The 19,865-nt window shown below is 41.8% G+C and overlaps 1 protein-coding gene across 29 annotated transcripts in view; it reads left to right on the top strand.

Moving 5' to 3' along the window:
* Positions 1–19,127, top strand: part of TCF4 (transcription factor 4) — a 379,471-nt gene extending 360,344 nt beyond the window's left edge. For 21 of the 29 annotated variants that reach the window (XM_065932783.1, XM_065932770.1, XM_065932771.1 and 18 more), the window contains 5 exons: positions 7,887–8,022; positions 9,626–9,788; positions 13,267–13,496; positions 14,155–14,294; positions 14,482–19,127. In XM_065932783.1, coding sequence (XP_065788855.1) covers positions 7,887–8,022; positions 9,626–9,788; positions 13,267–13,496; positions 14,155–14,291 — 666 coding nt within the window. In that variant the 3' untranslated portion in view covers positions 14,292–14,294; positions 14,482–19,127. The remainder of the gene's footprint in view (positions 1–7,886; positions 8,023–9,625; positions 9,789–13,266; positions 13,497–14,154; positions 14,295–14,481) is intronic. The other 8 variants (XM_065932788.1, XM_065932780.1, XM_065932781.1 and 5 more) reach the window with 1 other exon arrangement.
* The last annotated feature ends 738 nt before the right edge of the window (positions 19,128–19,865 follow it).

Below are 19,865 nucleotides of genomic sequence, written 5' to 3'. Positions count from 1 at the left end.
CTTTTCCAAGTATGTTACGAGCAGCAGGTGTTACTTGCATAATAAGAAAAGAGTTTTAAACATAAAGGCCTGATTCTTTCCCGGTAGAGATCATTGCAGAGTATTGAGTAGACCTCCCTGTGGTGTACAGTAGGTTCTTATTACTTATGTATAGTAGTGTGTATGTATCAGTCCCAGGCTGCCAGCTCATCCCCCTTTCCCCTTGGTCACCATGTTCGTTTTCTACATCTGTGACTCTACAAAAAAGTGGGTAAATGTATATGGGTAACTGATTCACTTTGCTGTATAACAGAAACTAACACAGCTTTATAAATCAACTAAACTCCAATAAACATTAATTTAATTTTTTTTTTTAATGAAAGCCTGTTAGTAAAGGATAAATCCCTAGTAGTAGGCTTCTTGGGCTAGCTATGGAGCACTCTGTGTGCCGGGCAGTCTGACACAGGTGTGTGTATTCTGCAGGGACCAGAAATGCCAGTACGTATCAAGCATCCAGTGTCTTCTCCTTCACTCTATCTAGCAAAAGAAGCTGCTTACAAGTCACTGCACATTTGCACCATCACCTCTGTGCTACATGAGCTTAGTTCACTAGGCTTGGATTAACTTTAGTTCCCTCCATCCGGCTTACTCACTGCTCCCCGGGGCCAGGAAGGGACAGAATGGACTCTGCTAACCACCCCCCGAGATCCCTGCCTGATGGCCTGCCTCCAGTCCTAGTTTCCGGTGTAGGAAAGTGATGTCAAGTATCGGGGGCAGAGGGTGGGGAGACAGAGGAGAGAAATGAAACAGCTTTAATAGATGAAACTTATGAGTTAAGGGGAAAAAAAAAAAGATGAACTGAAATCGCATAGCTGCCATTTGCATTTCTCAAACTCGATCACAGAATCATTTATTTTTAACCATTTTGGTGGACATCATGAGAGTTTCAGCCCGGGTGACCCCGTGACAGGTTAACACTGCCAAGGTCAGGGTCGTTTAGATCATGCTTAAATCCTCTCGAAGGTTATTTTATCATCTGGGGAATAAGCATTAAATTCATTTCCAGGAATTGCCCAGTAAGAAATTACCTTCCGTTTTCAGATAAAGCATAGTTGAAGCTGTGAGATTTCTGGGGAGGGAAAAAAAATTTTTTTTTTTTTTTTTTAAGAAAATTAGGTTTTCTCCCAGTGAACATTTTAAGAATCGAAATCCAAACTAAAGAATTGAATCCAGATCTGACTTGAGTGAAAAGTCCTCTCAGTGTGTAAATCACATCAATTTTAAACAATGGTCTGATAATTTTTTAAAACTGAGGAATACAGAAACTATATTCGTGGTTGAAGGGTCTCCCAGACGCCACAACTTTCTCACACGAAAGAGTTGGTTTGCAGAGCCTACTCTCGTTTTCTGCAGAATTCAGTGCCTCTGATACTATTTCTCAATATCTACCACTGCTATTTCATGAACTTCCGAGTTCCCATCTGTGAGCTATTAAAGTTTGCAAGACCACTTCCCACCTCTGTAAAAGATGCCCCTTTTGGACTCAGTGGTATTTTTTGCACACTTGAGAAAATGTTTGCTTTCCTCTGTTATGACACAGATCTGGCAAGATAATTGAAACTGAAATCTAGCACTCTCTGACTGTCATGTATAATTGATATTTCATGAGGAGATTACAGTTCAGACACCAAAACTATTTTCTCTGTCAATGGGTGTCTAATTACAGTAAAAAGCCCATCAACATTTTTTTTAATGATTATGGCAAAACAAGAGAAAGTTAAAAGAGAGAAAAGTAAAAGTTACCAGGACTTTTTTTCTGGACCCATTCTCTTGTTGTTATTTTCTTTCTTTCTAAAAAAACACCTCTGTCAAAAGGAAATTTTTGAACACGATGCCATTAATTACAGACTTTCATTTTGAGATACCAAAATGTTGCTAACAGCATTTCTGGTTTTGTGTCACTATCTCTGGATCTAAAAACTGATGACAAGTTTCCTAAAGTTCCCATCCTACACTCTTTTAGAAGGATTATGGTAGAGGAGAAGGGACTGTGGTCTGAAAGCCTGTTTTGAAGCAGTTATCTCTGGAGATAACATTAACAAGGATTGAATAACTGCCAAATGAAATTTAATACATTTTCCCATCCATGCAATAGGCCTCTTAAATACAACAGAATAATTACTTTCACAATACTCCCTGGAAACAAAGAGAGCAGAAACACTGAATGCCTTTTTTGTTTGTGATGTCTGTTGTGAGCGCGAGGATCAGGAGAAGGATGTTTACCAGGGCACTTCACGCACCCCCGCATAAAAACAGCGTTGCCAGCAGCCACCTCATTTGAAGTTGCATATCTTTTAAATCTGTTTATGTTGGAGGAGTTGTGGCAGCTATTAAATTTTGTAATTTAGTTAGACATCTTGGCCTTGGCTTGAGTTTGGTGGACTATGATGGTTTTTCCCCTCTATGATAAAACTAAAATGATTTTCGTATCTGCATCTACATACCACACACACATACACACACACCCTGAGAGAGAGTTTTGAAATGAAAACTTCTGCAAGTAGCCCCATTTGCCCCTTAACTCTGCTCCCTTCCTTTGTACGAGTGCATGTGTGAGTGTGTGTATATGTGTGTGTGCTAACTCGAATCAGTCGTGTCTGACCTTCTGCAACCTTATAGACTGTCGCCCACCGGCTTCTTTCCATGAGATTCTCCAGCCAAGAATAATGGAGCAGGTTGCCGTTTCCTTCAGGGGATCTTCCTGACCCAGGGATTGAACCCAGGTCTCCTGCGTTGGCAGGCAGATTCCTTACCACTGGACCTCCGGGCATGCCCACCCAGACTGGGGGAGGGGTCACCTGATCCCAGGCCGGCCTGTTCATGGGATGGTCCACGTCTGCTTCAGCATGGTGAGCCAGGCCCTCAGATGATCCCAGCATTCTGAACTCAGAAATACTAAAACAAAGAGGGAGTCAGGGGCGGGTTCAGAACCTGGAAGGAGGTAGTGGAAGCTCCTGTGGAAGAAGAGTACAGGGTGCAGTCCTGAGTGGCCAGAGGCCAGAGAGAGAGGTACCGGCAGGAGTGGGCGAGAAGCTGGCATGGCCCCTGGGGGACAAGAGATGGCCTTAGGTCCCAGGAGTTCTCCAGGCCCTAAACTTCAGTCACCAAAAGCTTCCTGTTTGTGGCTGAGTAATATTCCATTGTACATATGTGCCGCAACTTCTTTATCCATTTCCATTCATCTGTCATTGGACATCTAGGTTGCTTCCACATCCTGGCTGTTGTAAATAGAGCTCCGGTGAACACTGGGGTGCATGTGTCTTTGGGAAGTGTGATTTTTCTCAGGGTGTGTGCCCAGTAGTGGGATTGCTGGGTCATATGGTAGTTTTATTCCTGAGGAACAAATTTGAGTCTGTTCTAATGAAGAGGATGAACCTAGACCTTGTTATACAGAGTGAAGCCAGTGAGAAAGTGAAAACCAAATATACTATATTAACAAATACTTATATGGAATCTAGAAAAATAGTACTGCTGAACCTATTTACAGGGAAGAAATGGAGACACAGACATAGAGAACAGCCTCGTGGACCCTGCGGGGGAAGGAGAGGGTAGGACAACCCGAGAAAGTAGCATTGTGTGCACACCGCCACGTGAAGTAGGTAACGAGCAGGGATGTGATCGGGAGCCCAGCCAGCTGCTGTGGGATGACCTAGGGGGGTGAAGGCGGCGGGGAGGCGCAGGAGGGAGGGGGTATGTACATAATGACGACAGGTTCACGTCGATGTGTGGCAGAGACCACCACAGCATCGTAAAACAATTGCCCTCTAATAAATGAAATAAAAAACAAAGAGAAATCTTCCTGTTAAATCTCCTTTTACCTGAGCAAGGTGGAGGGAATTCCTGGTCCTTGCTGCTAAAATCACTGCAGTAAATTGATCACGCCATGAAAATTCCACCAAGGATGGCTGTGAAGCCCCACACGGACCAGGGCCCGCGTCTAAGTTACTCGCCACCGTCCCCAGCAGCTCGCAGAATGGCCAGCGCCAGCTAGATTAGGATATACTTGCTGAATTAATAAAGGTACTCTGATCAATCAATTAGCAGTTATTGAGTAATGTTTATAGTTTAGTTCTGTCTTCTGCTTTTAGCATAGATATATCTAAAACCATATTGTATGTGACTGTAAGAAGACTCTATTGTTAAAGACTGCAAAAAAAATTTACTATCAGTATTGATAAAGCTGTTTTCATGGGCTGCCTTTTAACTTCATTGCTTATCTAGATGAAAACGTTCTCAAAATAGGACTTTAATGAAATATGGATTTTCTGGGTGCCATCCTTAGAATTGATTTGTAGGTTAAAGGAATCTGCTTTTTTTCTAGTTACATTATTATATATTTGTAAGTGGGCAAATCCTGACTATCATATATACAGATGGCAGTATTGGTTTTTCCGTCTATTTCTGAGTTACTCTGTTGATGGGTTTGTGCTGGCCATTCACTGTGGTTTTTTTCCTTGTCTCTCATGTGACCAGAAATAATGTTTCTGAGGGAGAAGTAAATGGGGTTAGGAAGTGCTGTCTGTGGCCAAGGAAGCAAGCAGAGCAAAGCTAATTCTTCAAATTGGAATATTATTCCATAGACACGGGCGATGGAATGGATCCTGGAGAGTCAAGCTAATTAGATAGATCCATGGATCTAGACCTATCATTGTTGATCCATTTGTTCCTGAAATATACACAGTTTACAAGAGGGACCTTCTAATATCACAGATAATGTTTTCAACTTCCTTTATGAAAAAGAATGTATTATTTCAGGGCTCTAAGGTGATCTTTGGAAAATTAGTTAGGTAACCCCTGTGGATAAAGGCCAAAATCTAGTCAGAACAGCCACCTTCTCAAACAAATTTATAGATCATTTAAGATTTTGCTGTCATTCTGCAGGAGAAAGATTTAAAACCAAATGGATATGAACAACATAGAGACAGAGCGCAGAGAGGATCATAAGTGAAAGTAGCTTGACTTCTCAGGTTTCTTAAACTGTGTAGACTCTTATTTATATGTAGGAGGCAAGTATTTTCGGCTAAAACACCTAACGGTGTCAGTAATTATTGTCTACCTTGGTGTACCAACTGTCTTACATCCTACTACTCCTTGAAATAAACCTGAGATTTATCCACTGTCACTTCCAATGTTATTTTCTCCATTTTGGGTTTGAGTAACTTACCCAAGATTATTTAACAAGTAAAGAAACCAGTTACAGTTAGAATCTACATATTTTTAACTCTCATATTATGTTAGTTTTCACTTAGTTATGCTGTCTATCACATTAGTTGAGGCAGAGAAAATAGAAAGGCTCTTTTAAAGGTGTGTGGGTTTAAAGGGTGTGGGTTCTTTTAAAAACTAAACATGACCTAGAAGGGGAAAAAAAATTTTCAGGATTAATAACTGAATATGTTTTAATTGAAAAACAATGTCTTAACCTTAAATTGCATCTCACTTGCCCACAAAGAAGGCTTGAGGGTTTTAACAGAATGATGCTAAAATATTAGGAGGGTATGGGAATCTCCGCCATGCTCAGATTGGTGGTTACCTTCAGTGATTCCAACTTAGACTCATTCTTTGTGGAAAGAAATGTAATCCACTGGGAAGGCCAGTAACTATGAATCAGCAGTTGGATACTTATTTAGGTTATACTGATTAACAGTCTTAAAGAGCTACCATTTGATCAGGGCCTGTAAAATTCATGCTTGCAAGTTGACATCTTAGAATGAAAGGATAGTCATTGATTGAATCAGTCTTCTAATTGCACAAATATAAAAATGGAAGAAAGCTATCACTCTTTGATATGAAAGGGAAATGAAAACATACACAAAGAACGAGAAACGGTTGCAGGGAACTGGGTGGGCATGGTCTGCCCGTAAGAGATCAGGCTTCAGTTCCAGATGCAAGTCAGGAGAGGCGTGGCTAGTATTCAATAGTGAAAAGGGCTGACACTTCTCCCATGGATGGACGTTAAATCCAGGACCAGTGGGTGCAGTGTCCAAGGAGGCCAACTTGTGGTGGAGATGGAGAAGCTCTTTTGGAAGATAATCAGGTTCTTAATGTACCTGAAGCGCCTACATATCAATAGGAACTAACCACCTTCCAGACTGTTCTGGGAAGGGACAGACAGCCCTGGACTCCCGGATCTCTCAGCTGCAACATTCATTTAAACTTCCAGGTGCTCCTGAGTCCTTAAATCCTTTGCTCTTCTTGTAGTATTTTAACTTTTTTTTCTTTAATCATTTCAAAATTACTTTTAAAAAATTATAAAAAACGTGGAGTTGGCTTACAGTGTTGTGTTAATTTCTGCTGTCCAGTGTATACATATGCATATACATTCTTTTTCATATTTTTTTCCATTATGTTTTATCACAGGACATTGAATGTGTTTCCCTGTGCTATACAATAGTACCTTGTTGTTTATCCATTCCCTGTATGATAGTTTTATTCTTGCTATGTTTTGAATCTCAGCAGTTAGTATGATTTATATGGTCCTCCCCCTTCCCCCAGTATTATTATCTTCTGCATTGTTTTGGAGTCTGTAAAGGTGACACTTCATACTAGGCTGTCTTGAGGTAGCACATGCTTCATTTGGTTCTGTGCATTTTATTGTTGCAGTTCAGATTCTTATTGTTGCACTTTGCGGAAATACTCTCTTAGAACACTGGGTAGCAAAAGAATGAAGATTTTGCTTTGTGGTTTTCTATTTCTGATTGGGAGAAAATGTACACTTTTTGATTCGTAGCAGTAAAAATTCACGGAGAGATACTTTTTAGTGTTAGACCCACTGTCCTGCATCAGTGTTCACCTAACAATACACTAACAGATAACTACTTGGAAACGCCAGTGAAACTTTACTCGTGTTCCTCTTGGTTTCCACATGCTCAATGGTCTTCCTTGAAGGCGTTCACTATAAAAGTCAGCTATTGCTGTCTCAGTGCCATAGGTTCAACACCTCTGGACCCCAGAGTAGGTCGTAGTAGTTAATAAAAAAAACTCAGCAGTATTTTTTTTTTCAGACCAAGTCATCATGCTGTACTCTATAATTTTATTCTTGGAGGCATCGAGAGTCTTTACAATATGGTGTCTATCTAGGATCAGAATAGTAAAAAAAAAAAAAATGGAAAAATGTCCAAACATCTTTGCATGGCAATGATGGCATTACTGGTGTGTTTAATAAAACCTTTATTGGTACATTTTCCGGTATGGTGGCATTGGCAGAAACGGTCCCCCTTTGGATTTGGAACTCAGCAGCTGATGAAATACAGTAAACATTAATTTGGAATGGGCTGCCAGTTTTGGAAAGCCAGGTGACATTTTATTATATTTGTACCGAGCAGGGGCTAGGTCCCATACTGCTGTAGCTTCCGCTGTCAGAGGCTTAGCTGGCATTATGGAAAAAAAAAACATGGCAGGCCTGAGAATCTTATCCCCTGAAATGAAAGTCGAATGCCAAATTGAAATTCCTGTAGGATTTCCGATAGCAATGGGGGAATTGAGAAGCCCACAATTAAGCATATGGGCATTAAGATAATTGTCAGATCTGTTGGCGGACATGATAGAAGGCAGATGGGTACGAATCAGTACGCTCCACCGCAGCACCCTGGGAGACAATTTGACGTTTTACCTGCCTGAGCTCCTCTGCCATATTTGTCACTGGATGTACAGCACGGCATCTTACTGAGCGTTAAATGTTTTTTTTTTTTTTCCGCCGAGGACTGTAGCTGCATGTGTGGTCCTTCAGCGCCCTCTAGTGAAATGCTTTGGGGAGTCTTGGTTTTTCAAAGGCTGGTCTCCCTTCCTCGGGTCCTTGTGGCCGCACCTCTGACGCCCGCTCACCGCCGCGGTCCCTCTCGCCCTTGCAGGTTGGGGCCCATCGTGAGGACGGCGTGGCCCTGCGAGGCAGCCACTCTCTCGTCCCGAACCAGGTTCCAGTGCCACAGCTGCCTGTCCAATCGGCCACCTCCCCTGATCTGAACCCACCCCAGGACCCTTACAGAGGTAGGTCCGCTCAGCGGGGCACGGTTCATCCCCCTGAAATGGCAGACCCCGTGTGCCGGCGCTGCCTCCTTGGCATTCATCCCTCAGGAAGCACTGGCCCGTAACCACGAAGCCATTTTGGTACCAAGATGGTAAGGAAATGGGAAAGGCTTTCGAACGTCGACGGCTAATTGTGTTCCTTCGGTAACTGTTTTCCTCCAGCATCCTCTGAAACCCTGCTCCTGCTTGCAGCAGGGGATGAGACCAGATACAGATGAGAGGAAATGTGATTTTAGCTATTTCCACATTGCGCTCATCCAGATCCTTTAATGTGGTTAGTCGCAGCCTGACAGTGATGTTTCCAAATGAAGAGGAAGGAAGGAAATGGGTTTTTGTTGCTTAAGATGGAAGGAAATGTAGGTACATTTCAAAAATGGGACTTGGTCGGATGAGTCATCAGGCCCCGTCCTGACCGCCCCGTACCCCTGACTCCTTTCGGCTTTCCAAGACCCCAGGTGACTGGGCCACAGGAGCAAGACCTGGGTCCAGGTCCCTCTGCAGCTGGCTGGCCCAGTGACCAACAGATGCTTATGTAACACCTCGTTGCCCTCACATTGAGAATAAAACATGCTAACGGTGCCACAAGAATGAATATGTGTAAGCATTTTTGTCCAAGTACTAAGCATTGTAAGAATCTGAGTGTTAACTATATTGTGGGTATGCCTGCCCATTTTTATCTGAATAGTCAGACTTTTATGGCCCTTTCTTTTAAAGAGCCTTTGGGTTTTCTTTGTCTTAGGTCAACCCTTCTTACTGTGTACAAGCATGACCTGAGGATGTTTGTTGTTAAAATGTTGATTCTGATTCCGTTAGTCTGGGATTCTGCATTTCTAATGGACTTCCAGGGGATAAGCATACTCCTGGTCCCCTGATCAGATTTTGTGGGACAAGATTCTGGACCCCATAGATTACAGATGGAAGGAAATACTGAATAGACACACTTCTACCTTAGAAATAAATGATTGCCCTTGGGCCACGTTTTAAAATATATTGTGATCTTGGAAAGTTGAGCAGTGAAAGAGCTAGAAATGTCTTCATTGAGCTGCTTTCCATATGTACCATTTTTAAACACTGATTACTCCTCGAGGATAAGAGAAGCCTAATTTCAGAATATCATTAGGGTATCTATTGAAGTCTTGACTGTACATATTTAGTGTACTCCCTGGGAATTATATTTTAAGGACATTTTTCTATTAAATCATTGCATATGGAAGAAACTCAATATAATAGCTGATATTTACTTGGGTTCTTAATCAGAACATTGAGGTGTGTGATTTTCATGATTATGATTTTCATTGCAATTAAGTTGATGTTTTGTAGACAGTGAAATTACCATCTACTCCAAAAGATTGCAAAATAGAATTTAACCTCAGAGCCAATGCAGGGATAACTTGTTTCTGCAGGTGCATTTTTGAAACTTCACCAAAGATGAGGAGAAAAGTGACAGATCACACAGTTAGTTGGGCAGTCTGAAACGTATAGCCGGCAGCCCTCCAGCCAGGGCGTGTGTCCGCTCCTCAAGGCTCTGGTGGCTGTGTCACCTGTCTCTCTTGTTTGTCTGCAGGCATGCCACCAGGCTTGCAGGGCCAGAGTGTCTCCTCCGGCAGCTCTGAGATCAAATCCGACGACGAGGGTGATGAAAACCTGCAAGACACGAAATCTTCCGAGGACAAGAAATTAGATGACGACAAGAAGGATATCAAATCCATTACTAGGTCAAGATCTAGGTAACAGTATATAATACTGTCGCTTCATTTAATTCCTTTATTGGACTTTGATGAAGTGAACAGAACAGGAAGAAACTATTCAGTTTTTTCCTGGAAGGTAAATCTGCAGCTAAAAACGAAAATGGAAAGGCTTGCTCTAGAGGCACGAACGTATCGTTTGAGATACCTGTACTCTAGGAAAGCCGAAACTGCCTTTGCATTTATGAATTTGGACCCAATGCTGATGACACACGGCAAAAACAATTTATCACCAATTCAAATGCAAGCAGTCGATTTGTAAGACTGCTTATTCTACAAATTTGGTCGGAAATATTCTTCCGAAAATACTTCTAAAAAGAGATCCTATTACTATTGAAAACTCAATTGATGTATGTGTAGTTGTAACTTTTTTCTTACCTTGAAAGTGAGAAAGTACCGATTTCCCAGCCTGAGTCTACACATGTTGATATATATGTATAAGAGCAGTACCTATGTTGCTAATTTTTTTTTTCTCTTGACTACTCCTTTCTACAGAAAATGCAACTGCAGGAAAATAGCTTCTGATCAGTTTTCTCAGGTCCCCAATATCTTTAAATTAGAATCTGTCTCCTTGAACTGTAATCTGATAAGCAGATGGACTTTTTTTGAACATCGTGACACGCACATTCTTTGCCTCAATCCTCTTGGATAGTTTTTATTTGGAAATTTAATGAGCTGTACTACAACAGTACCTCCCTTTATAAAAAAATACTTGTTTGGCTGCCCTGGGTCTTTGTCTGGGCCTGTGGGATTTAGTTCTCTGACCAGGGGTCAGATTCAGCCCCCCTGCATTGGGAGCACAGAGTCTTAGCCACTGGACCAGCAGAGAAGTCCCAATACCTCCCTTTTAGAGGCTGTCTTTCTCAAGGTTATGCCTAGGGTCCTTTGGGAGTTAAGGACATGCCATCTTTTCATACTGCCTTTGTAGTTATAAGATACATTTTATTACTAAGTTCTACCACAGTTTGGAAATTTCTGGAAGCTTCGAGCTTATAACTTTCCACCATCACTGTGGTTTCCTGGCCCTTGGCCATTTCCTGACTCTTGCCTCGGAACGATAAGACGTTCCAAGGAGGGCCTTTCACATCCTTAGCAATTTCTCTGTTAATTCAGTCAACTCTTGGTAACTTAACTAGTGGCCGTAACACATGCATTATCAGTTGATCCTTTGAAGTCTCAATGCAGCATTTAAACTTGCTGTTAAGAACCTTCTTGTTTTAAAGGTCACTCTCTTGACGTTCACTTAGGCCTCCAAAACTGTTGTCTGGCAAGGCTTTCCAAATTAGGCAGTTTTGTTTGCATAAACAGCTTATAAATGGATAACCAATTCACATTCATTATTGGCCTGAATACACTTGGAAAACATTTTCCCATTTTCAGCCCCACTTTGGAAAAAGTGTGACACATGTTTGCTATGTAAAAACATTACCCAAATTTTTATACCTTCAGGACAGGACCAGCAGAAACTCGACTGTTCTCATTTTGCTCGTTACATCCTATTTTTTTGTGGTGGGCTGTGGGCGTGAATTCATAGTCACCTTGAATTCCTTGGTGTTGGCCGAGGTCATGGATGGAAGAGAGAAGGGCCGGCAGGGGAAGTGAGGAAGAGAATCAGATGGCAGAGAAAGAGAGAGCTTCCTGATGGGCTCAGTTCAGTTGTGCGTTCACCAGCACACATCCAAGGCAGACAGTCCCATCTGGAAGGGAGTTTAACCTACGGGAAGACGAGCCAAGTCTTAAAGCATCTTTCTTTGGCGTCTGCCTTCCTTGCAGGTGCTCTTGGCTTCCTTACGTATGTCGTCTTTATGGGCAGCATGGGCTGTGGCCCAGGAATCCACTCCATTTCTGCCTGACTGGGTCTCCTCTGTCGTGGTGCATCCTCACTGAAGTGTGGACGTTACACAGAGATTTTTCGCAGTGGAAGATCTGGAGCCATTCATGTTTAAAATTTTTTTTTTAACTTTTTAAAAAATAATGTTTTGGCCACTCTGAGCAGCATGTGGGATCTTAGTTTCCTGACCAGGGATTGAACCCACGGCCCTCGGCAGTGGAAGCGCAGAGTTTGGACCACCGGACCGCCAGGGAGGTCCTGGACGTGTAGATTTTAAACCAGTACTCCTAAGTATACATTGAAGTGAGTAGATGGCTTCCCACGTGTTTCTCCAGCTCTGAAAGGTTGTGATTCACATCTCTATTCTGTGAGCCTTTCAGATTCATGGAATTTTAAGGTCGAGGCTCACCTTGTTCATCCTTGGGGTCAGTGCTCAAATCTCTAGGCTGACATCCTTACAGATGGCCACTGCCGTTTTGCTCCTTATAATGGAGACTGTTGCTTTTGAGCGAAGTATACTTCATTTTTTATGTCTCTCATACTCAAAAAAGGGTTCTTGTTCATGTTAATTCAGACTATCCCACTTGGAGTTCTTTGCTGTGTTCTGTCTCTCTAAGGCATCTTCCATGCCTCTTTTTCACGTGATTGCCCAGAAACAGAAACCTTGATGCTGTGAAATCCTCCTGATATGACAGGCTTCCTAGGTCGCTCATCATCCTATCTGCCCCCCATTCAAAAGTTTCTAATTTATCAGGATCTCACCCAGAAATAAAAGTCACCTTGTCTTTCCAGACTCCTGGCTTCAGCCATGCCTTTGGTGTGAATCATTTTTGTTCTCACAATCAGAGATCCGCTTTTTGGCTTCATTTTTTAGGGTCGTGGTCATTGATAACCCGTTAAGTTTGAGTTGGGTTGGGTTGGCTTTGCCTGAAACTCAGGTTTCCCTAACCTGTCTGGTGACTGTAAACATACATAGTGTTAAAGGTTATGGAGATGATATTTTTCTAACCTGGCTATATTTAACACGTGGAGAAAGTGCGACTCTGATACAGTCAGTGGCCTGACCAAGCCTTCCAGGCTGGTCAGCAGATAGCAGGCCCTCACGTTCACTCCCACTGTCCTGAATGTGGGACCTTCTTAATCCTGTTTGAGCTGCATCGTGTTAATTTTGAAGTATCCACATCGTTTTCAGTCCCTTGTTTTTCTCAGCTTTCACATGTCACAGTATGAAAGTTTAAAAAAAAAAAAAAACCAGCTTCAGTCTACAGCACTTTCTGGATTGCAGTCCTGAAGCGTCGCTTGAGCCTGCTTTGCAGCAGGTGGCTTTATGGACGAGAGCCTTGTCCCGTTTTTGCTCCCTTCTATCCATAGGGCGCACTTGGAGCCCCAGTTTGAACCTCTGCTGTTGAGTTTGGGTTTTATGTCTGGGAGACTGAATGTCTCACGTGGGGACGGTCATAACCTCCTCAAGCAGTGCCAAGCCCTGGCAGATGGGAAACGCCGGCCAGGGACTAGAGCTTGAGCTGGAGAAGCTCCCCGGAAGCTGGGGAAGGAAACGGAGGGGATTTAGAAACCGGCCCTTTGCGCGCCCCCATTAGAAAATGCCGCGTCTCCCGCTTGTGTCCGCAGCAATAACGACGACGAGGACCTGACGCCGGAGCAGAAGGCGGAGCGCGAGAAGGAGCGGCGGATGGCCAACAACGCCCGCGAGCGCCTGCGCGTGCGCGACATCAACGAGGCGTTCAAGGAGCTGGGCCGCATGGTGCAGCTGCACCTCAAGAGCGACAAGCCCCAGACCAAGCTCCTGATCCTCCACCAGGCCGTGGCCGTCATCCTCAGCCTGGAGCAGCAAGTCCGAGGTCAGGGCGGCGGCCGGCCTCCTGCGGAGGCCAGGGTGGAGGCCGAGAGGCGAGCTGAGGCGCCCCCAGCACCAGGGGGCCCTTTACTTCCGCGTGTCAGGCACACGGAGACCTACAAGGCAGCCCCCGCCCCTGTAGTGAAGCCCCAGGAATTTCCTTACAGCTGGGACGCACGTTCCCGTAGACCCTCCCGGTAATCCGAGCTCTGCATCTTTGCTTGGGGCTTCCCAGGGGCCCAGGGGCAAGGAATCCGCCTGCCGAGGCAGATGTGGGTTCGATCCCTGGGTCGGGAAGATGCCCTGGAGGAGGACACGGCAACCCACGCCAGGCTTCTTGCCTGGAGCATCCCGTGGACAGAGGAGCCTGGCGGGCTGCAGTCCACGGGGTCGGAGGAGAGTGGAACGTGACCTAGCGACTAAACAAATACTTGCTTTACCAACTCTTAGACCGTTAAGCAGCCACAGTTTCCCCAGGCAGACAGACGGACGTTTCCCCGCCCTGAGCGAATGAATTGCGGCAGGTGCATTCTCCCGCGCGGGCCCTCTTGTTCTGGAAGGTAGAACCGGAGAGGAAGGGTCAGCAGGCCCACAGAAGCGTAGGCTGACCGGCCCGCCCCAGAAGCCCTGACCTGAATGCTCTGTGCTCTGCTCTTCCACAGAAAGGAACCTGAACCCGAAAGCCGCATGTCTGAAGAGAAGGGAAGAAGAGAAGGTCTCCTCCGAGCCGCCCCCGCTGTCCCTGGCGGGCCCCCACCCCGGCATGGGAGACGCGTCCAACCACATGGGACAGATGTGAGAGGCAAGTGTGTTTGCAGCCGCTTCTGCGGGCGCCCCTCGGGCCGCGCGCCCAGGCGTCAGCGGGAACGTGTGTCTGACCCAAGTGCGCGCAGTGCTTCGCCATACCTTGGGGGGAAAAGAGTTTAAAAATGAACGCTTCCCTTCTCTGTTACACACATACTAATTCGTCTTTCTCTCTTCTCTCTCAGGTCCAAGTTGCCACATTGCTTCATTAATACGAGAGACCACTTCCTTAACAGCTGTATTATCTTAAACCCACATAAACACTTCTCCTTAACCCCTTTTTTTGTAATATAAGACAAGTCTGAGTAGTTATGAATCGCAGACGCAAGAGGTTTCAGCATTCCCAATGATCAAAAAAACCGAAAAACAAACAAAAAAAAGAAAGAAAGAAAAAAAACATGCAACTTAGGGGTTGACTCTCTTTAACATATCATTCAGAATGTGCAGTGTGTGCAGGCTGAGACGCAGCCCAGAGACTGAATGGCAATCTTTCCACACTGTGGAACAATGCATTTGTGCCTAAACTTCTTTTGGAAAAAAAAAAAAGTATATAATTAATTTGTAAGTCTGAAAAAAAAATATTTAATTTAAAAAAATTGTAAACTTGCAATAATGAAAAAGTGTACTTCTGAAGAAAACGACGTGACCGTTTTTGTTGGTATTCAAGTCAGCTAGTGTTTATAATGACCGGATATCGAATAAGGGAAGCCCGGCTGCCCTCGTAACAAAACCAGCAAATATCCTGATGACAGCGAAGTGATGACATTAGCCATTCCTTAGGGTAGGAGGAACAGATGGATCTTATAGACCTATGACAAATATATATATAAATATATATATAAATATATATTAAAAATTTAGTGACTATGGTAAGCTTTTGTTCATTGGTTTCAGACTTTTTTCTCCTGTAAAAAAATAGTACTGATTAACTTTTTTAAAAGAAAGATTTTACTGTAAATACGGAGTTTTTTTGTTTTTGTTTTGTTTTTTTTTGGGTCTGATTTCTGTCCCTTACCCTGGTTTGTTCTCGTAACCTGTAGTACCAACTCTGCTTCCGGAGCAGGTAGTACAGGATGAAATGCTGACCCTGATGTTGCTTTTCATTCATAAATAAGTAGAAAATTGTTTCTTCAGTCTTTTGGGAACACAGGACTTAAAAGTCACATCATGTGTAGATATTAACAAGCAGCATTACCAAGACATGGCAAAGAGTTTGTCTGAATTGTAATGTTGCGTTTGTGACCCTCTTCTGGGATTTTCAGAGGTACAAGGTTAGAATGCTACAATGTTACCACTGTGCCTTCCAATGTTTATATCATCGGAAACATAACATAATCAAAGTGGCTGTGATTTAACAAAATGATTAAAGTGTTACCTACATGTGTAGCCGAAGTAGTGTGCAGTGAGGTGTTTCTGAATACATGGTCAGATTTTTGGAAAAAAACAAAAACAAAAAAAAACAAAGTTCAACAACCATCCAACGAGAAAATTGCAAGTAGTGTGACAGAGCTGATTGATTTTGTTGCTTTCTTGATTTTTTTTTTTCAAAATGGGTTTACTAAGATGTAGAATGACTTAACTGCCTCCTCCTTTGTCTGAAAAAAAAAAAAAAATGCCAATATTCAATCATCATGCAGCATTATATCAAGCCTTATAAGTCCTAAAGCATTAAGTTGCACTTTCTTGAGGAGGGGTAGTGCAGTATTTCTCTGGCCAGTATGAATGAAGTTTATACTTAACATATTTGATAGAAACATAGATCGAGCTATGGCACAGCAACTCATCAGATAGCTAGCTTTGACGTCTGGGCACAACTGAACCAACTTCCATTGTGAATCTTTATAATGATTGACTTTGGTGTACAGTGCAGTAAAGAAGTAGTGCTCCTAGTTCAGTGTTGTCAGCATCCTTTTGTCTCTAACTCGTTTCTGTTTTTACAGCCACACAATCTTGGCATGTATTAAGGAAAAAAAAAAAATCCCTTGTTCAAGTAGTTTTTCCACCTATCAGCACTGAGTAAATGCCATAAACCCATCAAAATGGTCTAAATGTTCCATCTGTTCTCCTGTTTTGCCAGTTATATAGTAATGAAATACATTTGTAAATTTTATGCAACAAATGGCAAACGTATCATTATTTTGAAATTGTGTATGTAAAAGTTATATTTTTACATGTAGACTCTTGTTATTATGTGTTTTAATACATTGTATCGGATTTTGTTTCTCTCTCTTTTTTTTTTAAACAGTGTGGTTTAAAAACCGTCTCATTGAAATGAAATAGTGAGCTACAAGAATCTGAATTTTATGTTCATTTCTGAAAATGTAAGAACAAATAAGATAGTTACCACGTGGTCATCTTTTACAAACCCATAAACATTTTGATTAGCTGTGTGTGTGTTGAAAACTGTAAATATGTTCAGTAGTGATAAAACGGAAATACTTTGATTTGTTGATAAGTTCCTAAAATGTGGAGGTGGATTAAAACCTTAGAATAGCAGGAATCAGACTTCATGAAAAGTTATTTTGAGGCTTCCCTGTGAAAATGGACGAACAAAGGGGCTCAGAGAAGGGCGTGGAAGGCAATGTCGTGTGCTCCTCCCCTCCTCCTGAATAATGGAAACTGTGTACTTGTACCCTCAGTATGCTGAAGATATCCTTTTAGTGGTACATTCTGCACTCATTTTGTATACTCTTATCAAGGCGGGTATCCCTAGGAACAATATTATATAGGAAGCAGGTATCTTCTGATCACATTCAGGATAAGTGTATAGAAAATATGGTGTTTACTCTTTAGGGAACTGGAATCACTCCCTGCATTATTGATGTACATTTTAAGATTGGCACTTTTTGATACATGTTATCATCAAGGTGCTTTCATAGAGCTGATTTAAAGATTTTCAAATCTGTAAACAAAGCAAAAAAAAAATTAAATTGTAGTTCTTGGATTATTTTCTAAATTGGTGCTTTATATTTTGTTGTCACTCAAACAGAGTAAAAGCTGCAATTTACTGTTCACCAGCTTTGACCCATTCATTAATCAATCATGTAATACCTCTATTGTGGAATTCCCTTTGGAAATAAGTAGAAAGCTTTTCTAACGGCCATCAATGCTGCTCACTACTTTTTGCTTGGTGGAGAAACATCCGCGGCCATCCGTATACATTGGGTTGTATCCCCATTAAAAAGAAAAAAAAAAAAAAAGATGAAAGGGAATGTGGCCTTTTTAGTGTGTTTTTTTTTCTTGTTTTGTGATTATCAAACCCAGGTAAGATATTGGTATTCTGCGCTGGATTTTTGGATGAAATTTAGCAGAAGACAGTTAGGATTAAAGTACCATACAGGCATTTCCTAAGGGTCCATACTATACTATGTATATGATGAAACTTAGGCTGGGGATCTGTTTAAGAGAGTTGGACTTTAAAAGCAACTTGGAACGATTGATCCACCTCCACATTCAAGTAATTTATGAATATGCAGACTAGGGATCTGTTCATCTAGACATTTTTCCCATTTGTCTTCTGTGTAGCAGCAAGGAACACTAATGTTTATACAACTGTCAGTCCACCCAGTAACACAACTGGTTCTGATTCAGTCTTCCGATTCCTTTTTTTGTTTTTGGCTTTTTTTTCCTATTTCTTGATTCTTTTTTAAAATTTGTGATCTTTATTTTGATGAGGGATTGTGGGGGAGGGTGGGGAGGGTGTTGAACCAAGACTTGGGGTTAAGAGGATTTTCGTCTTGGATCCAACAGGCAGAATATGATCTGTGTCCAAAAGTGAACTTGAGTCAGGAATGAAACAATTTCAGCATAAACAAGCACAAAAATTTAGTCTGCTGGCTGACTGGAAACAAAAAAAGTCAAGATGGAATATGAGGAATTCCAACACAATGGGGCACCAAGGCCTCTAGGCCTCTCTTTTTATTTTGCTTTGAGTTCTGTTTGTTTTTCTTTAGAGACATGCTCTTTCTCATGGGACTTGAAGTGGACTCATCTTTGTGCAGTGCTGGTTTTGCCATACTCATTTCAAGTATTATAGACATATGTAATGGTGAAAATATATGAACTGTGGCCTTTTTCATTCTTGTTACTTGTGATGCAATTAAGTGAAGATAAGGAAAAAAAAAAAAAAAAGCAGAGATTTACCATGTATCAGTGCCTGGCTTTTTGTTATAAAGCTTCGTTTGTCTAGTGCTCTTTTTGCTATAAAATAGACTGTAGTACACCCTAGTAGGAAAGAAAACTAAATTTAAAAATAAAAAATATATTTGGCTTATTTTTCGCAGGAGCAATCCTTTTATACCATGAATATTACAAAAAAAAAATTGTCAGATTCTGAATATTTCTTCTTTGTAGATTTTTGGAATCATTATGAGTAAAAGTTTGTTACTTTATTTTACTATTTAAAAGATGTTATTTTACCATGTGTTACTGAGATGAAACTGTATGGTAGCTTCTTTTGTTTGTTTTCTGTTTTTGTTTTTTTTTAGTTGTAGGTCGCAGCGGGGAAAATTTTTGCGACTGTACACATAGCTGCAGCATTAAAAACTTAAAAAAAATTGTTAAAAAAAGAAAAAAAGGGAAAACACTTCAAAAAAAAAAAAGATAAACAGTTACACCTTGTTTTCAATGTGTGGCTGAGTGCCTCGATTTTTTCATGTTTTTGGTGTATTTCTGATTTGTAGAAGTGTCCAAACAGGTTGTGTGCTGGAGTTCCTTCAAGACAAAAACAAACCCAGCTTGGTCTAGGCCATTACCTGTTTCCCATCTGTAGTTATTCGATGAAGTCATGTACATGACCGTTCTGTAGCAATAAATGTGCCATTTTTATAAACTGTTTCTGATACTTGTTTCATTTCATTTTGCATTGTCCATAGAGTTCTGATTCTCTGCTGTAAGTAAAATTGCATCTAGATTTCATTTTCCAAGTGTTGGAGGTGTTGACAGCTTAACAAACAAAACATACCGAAAAAAAAAAAAATCACAAAAACAAATTCAAAAGCAAAGCACATGATTGACCAAGGAAGAGATGCCCTTATGAAAGTGGAAGCAGATGCATGCAAAACAAAAAGAAAACTGTCTAGAGGATTAACTAATTGAAGGAATCTAATTAACATACGTGTTACCAGCTATGCATTTGAAGAGCTTTGAACTGCGCCATTGTTGCCAGTGTTTTTGGTTGGGCTGCAGCTTAAGTCAAGTCAGCCTTAAACTTTTGGATCAGTTGGTCAGCTGTTTGCCAGAACCTCCTCAGCTAGATCTTTTCAGTCAAAATTCTAAAATGATTTCTTTTGTATCACTTTGTGAAGAATTGACTGTTGTTAACCACAGTTACTATTCCACTGTATTGATACTTTCTCAAACTCTACCCACCCCACTACCTCTGGTTGATTCTGTTGACTATTAATCCAGATGTGGGCAACCAGACGGGCTTTTTTCTAACTTGTACAGACTGATGCGTGTCATCTATGTTGGGAGGGGGAGAAATGTACAGACTAAAATTATTCAGTGTTATGTACTGTAACTTAATATTTTTGTAGAATGGACATCAATCTCCTTTGCAAAACCTGGA

This window comes from Muntiacus reevesi, chromosome 4, assembly GCF_963930625.1.
Source record: "Muntiacus reevesi chromosome 4, mMunRee1.1, whole genome shotgun sequence".
NCBI lineage: Eukaryota > Metazoa > Chordata > Mammalia > Artiodactyla > Cervidae > Muntiacus > Muntiacus reevesi.
The sequence above is the reverse complement of the archived record's forward strand: the minus strand, read 5'-3'. Positions and strand labels throughout refer to the sequence as shown.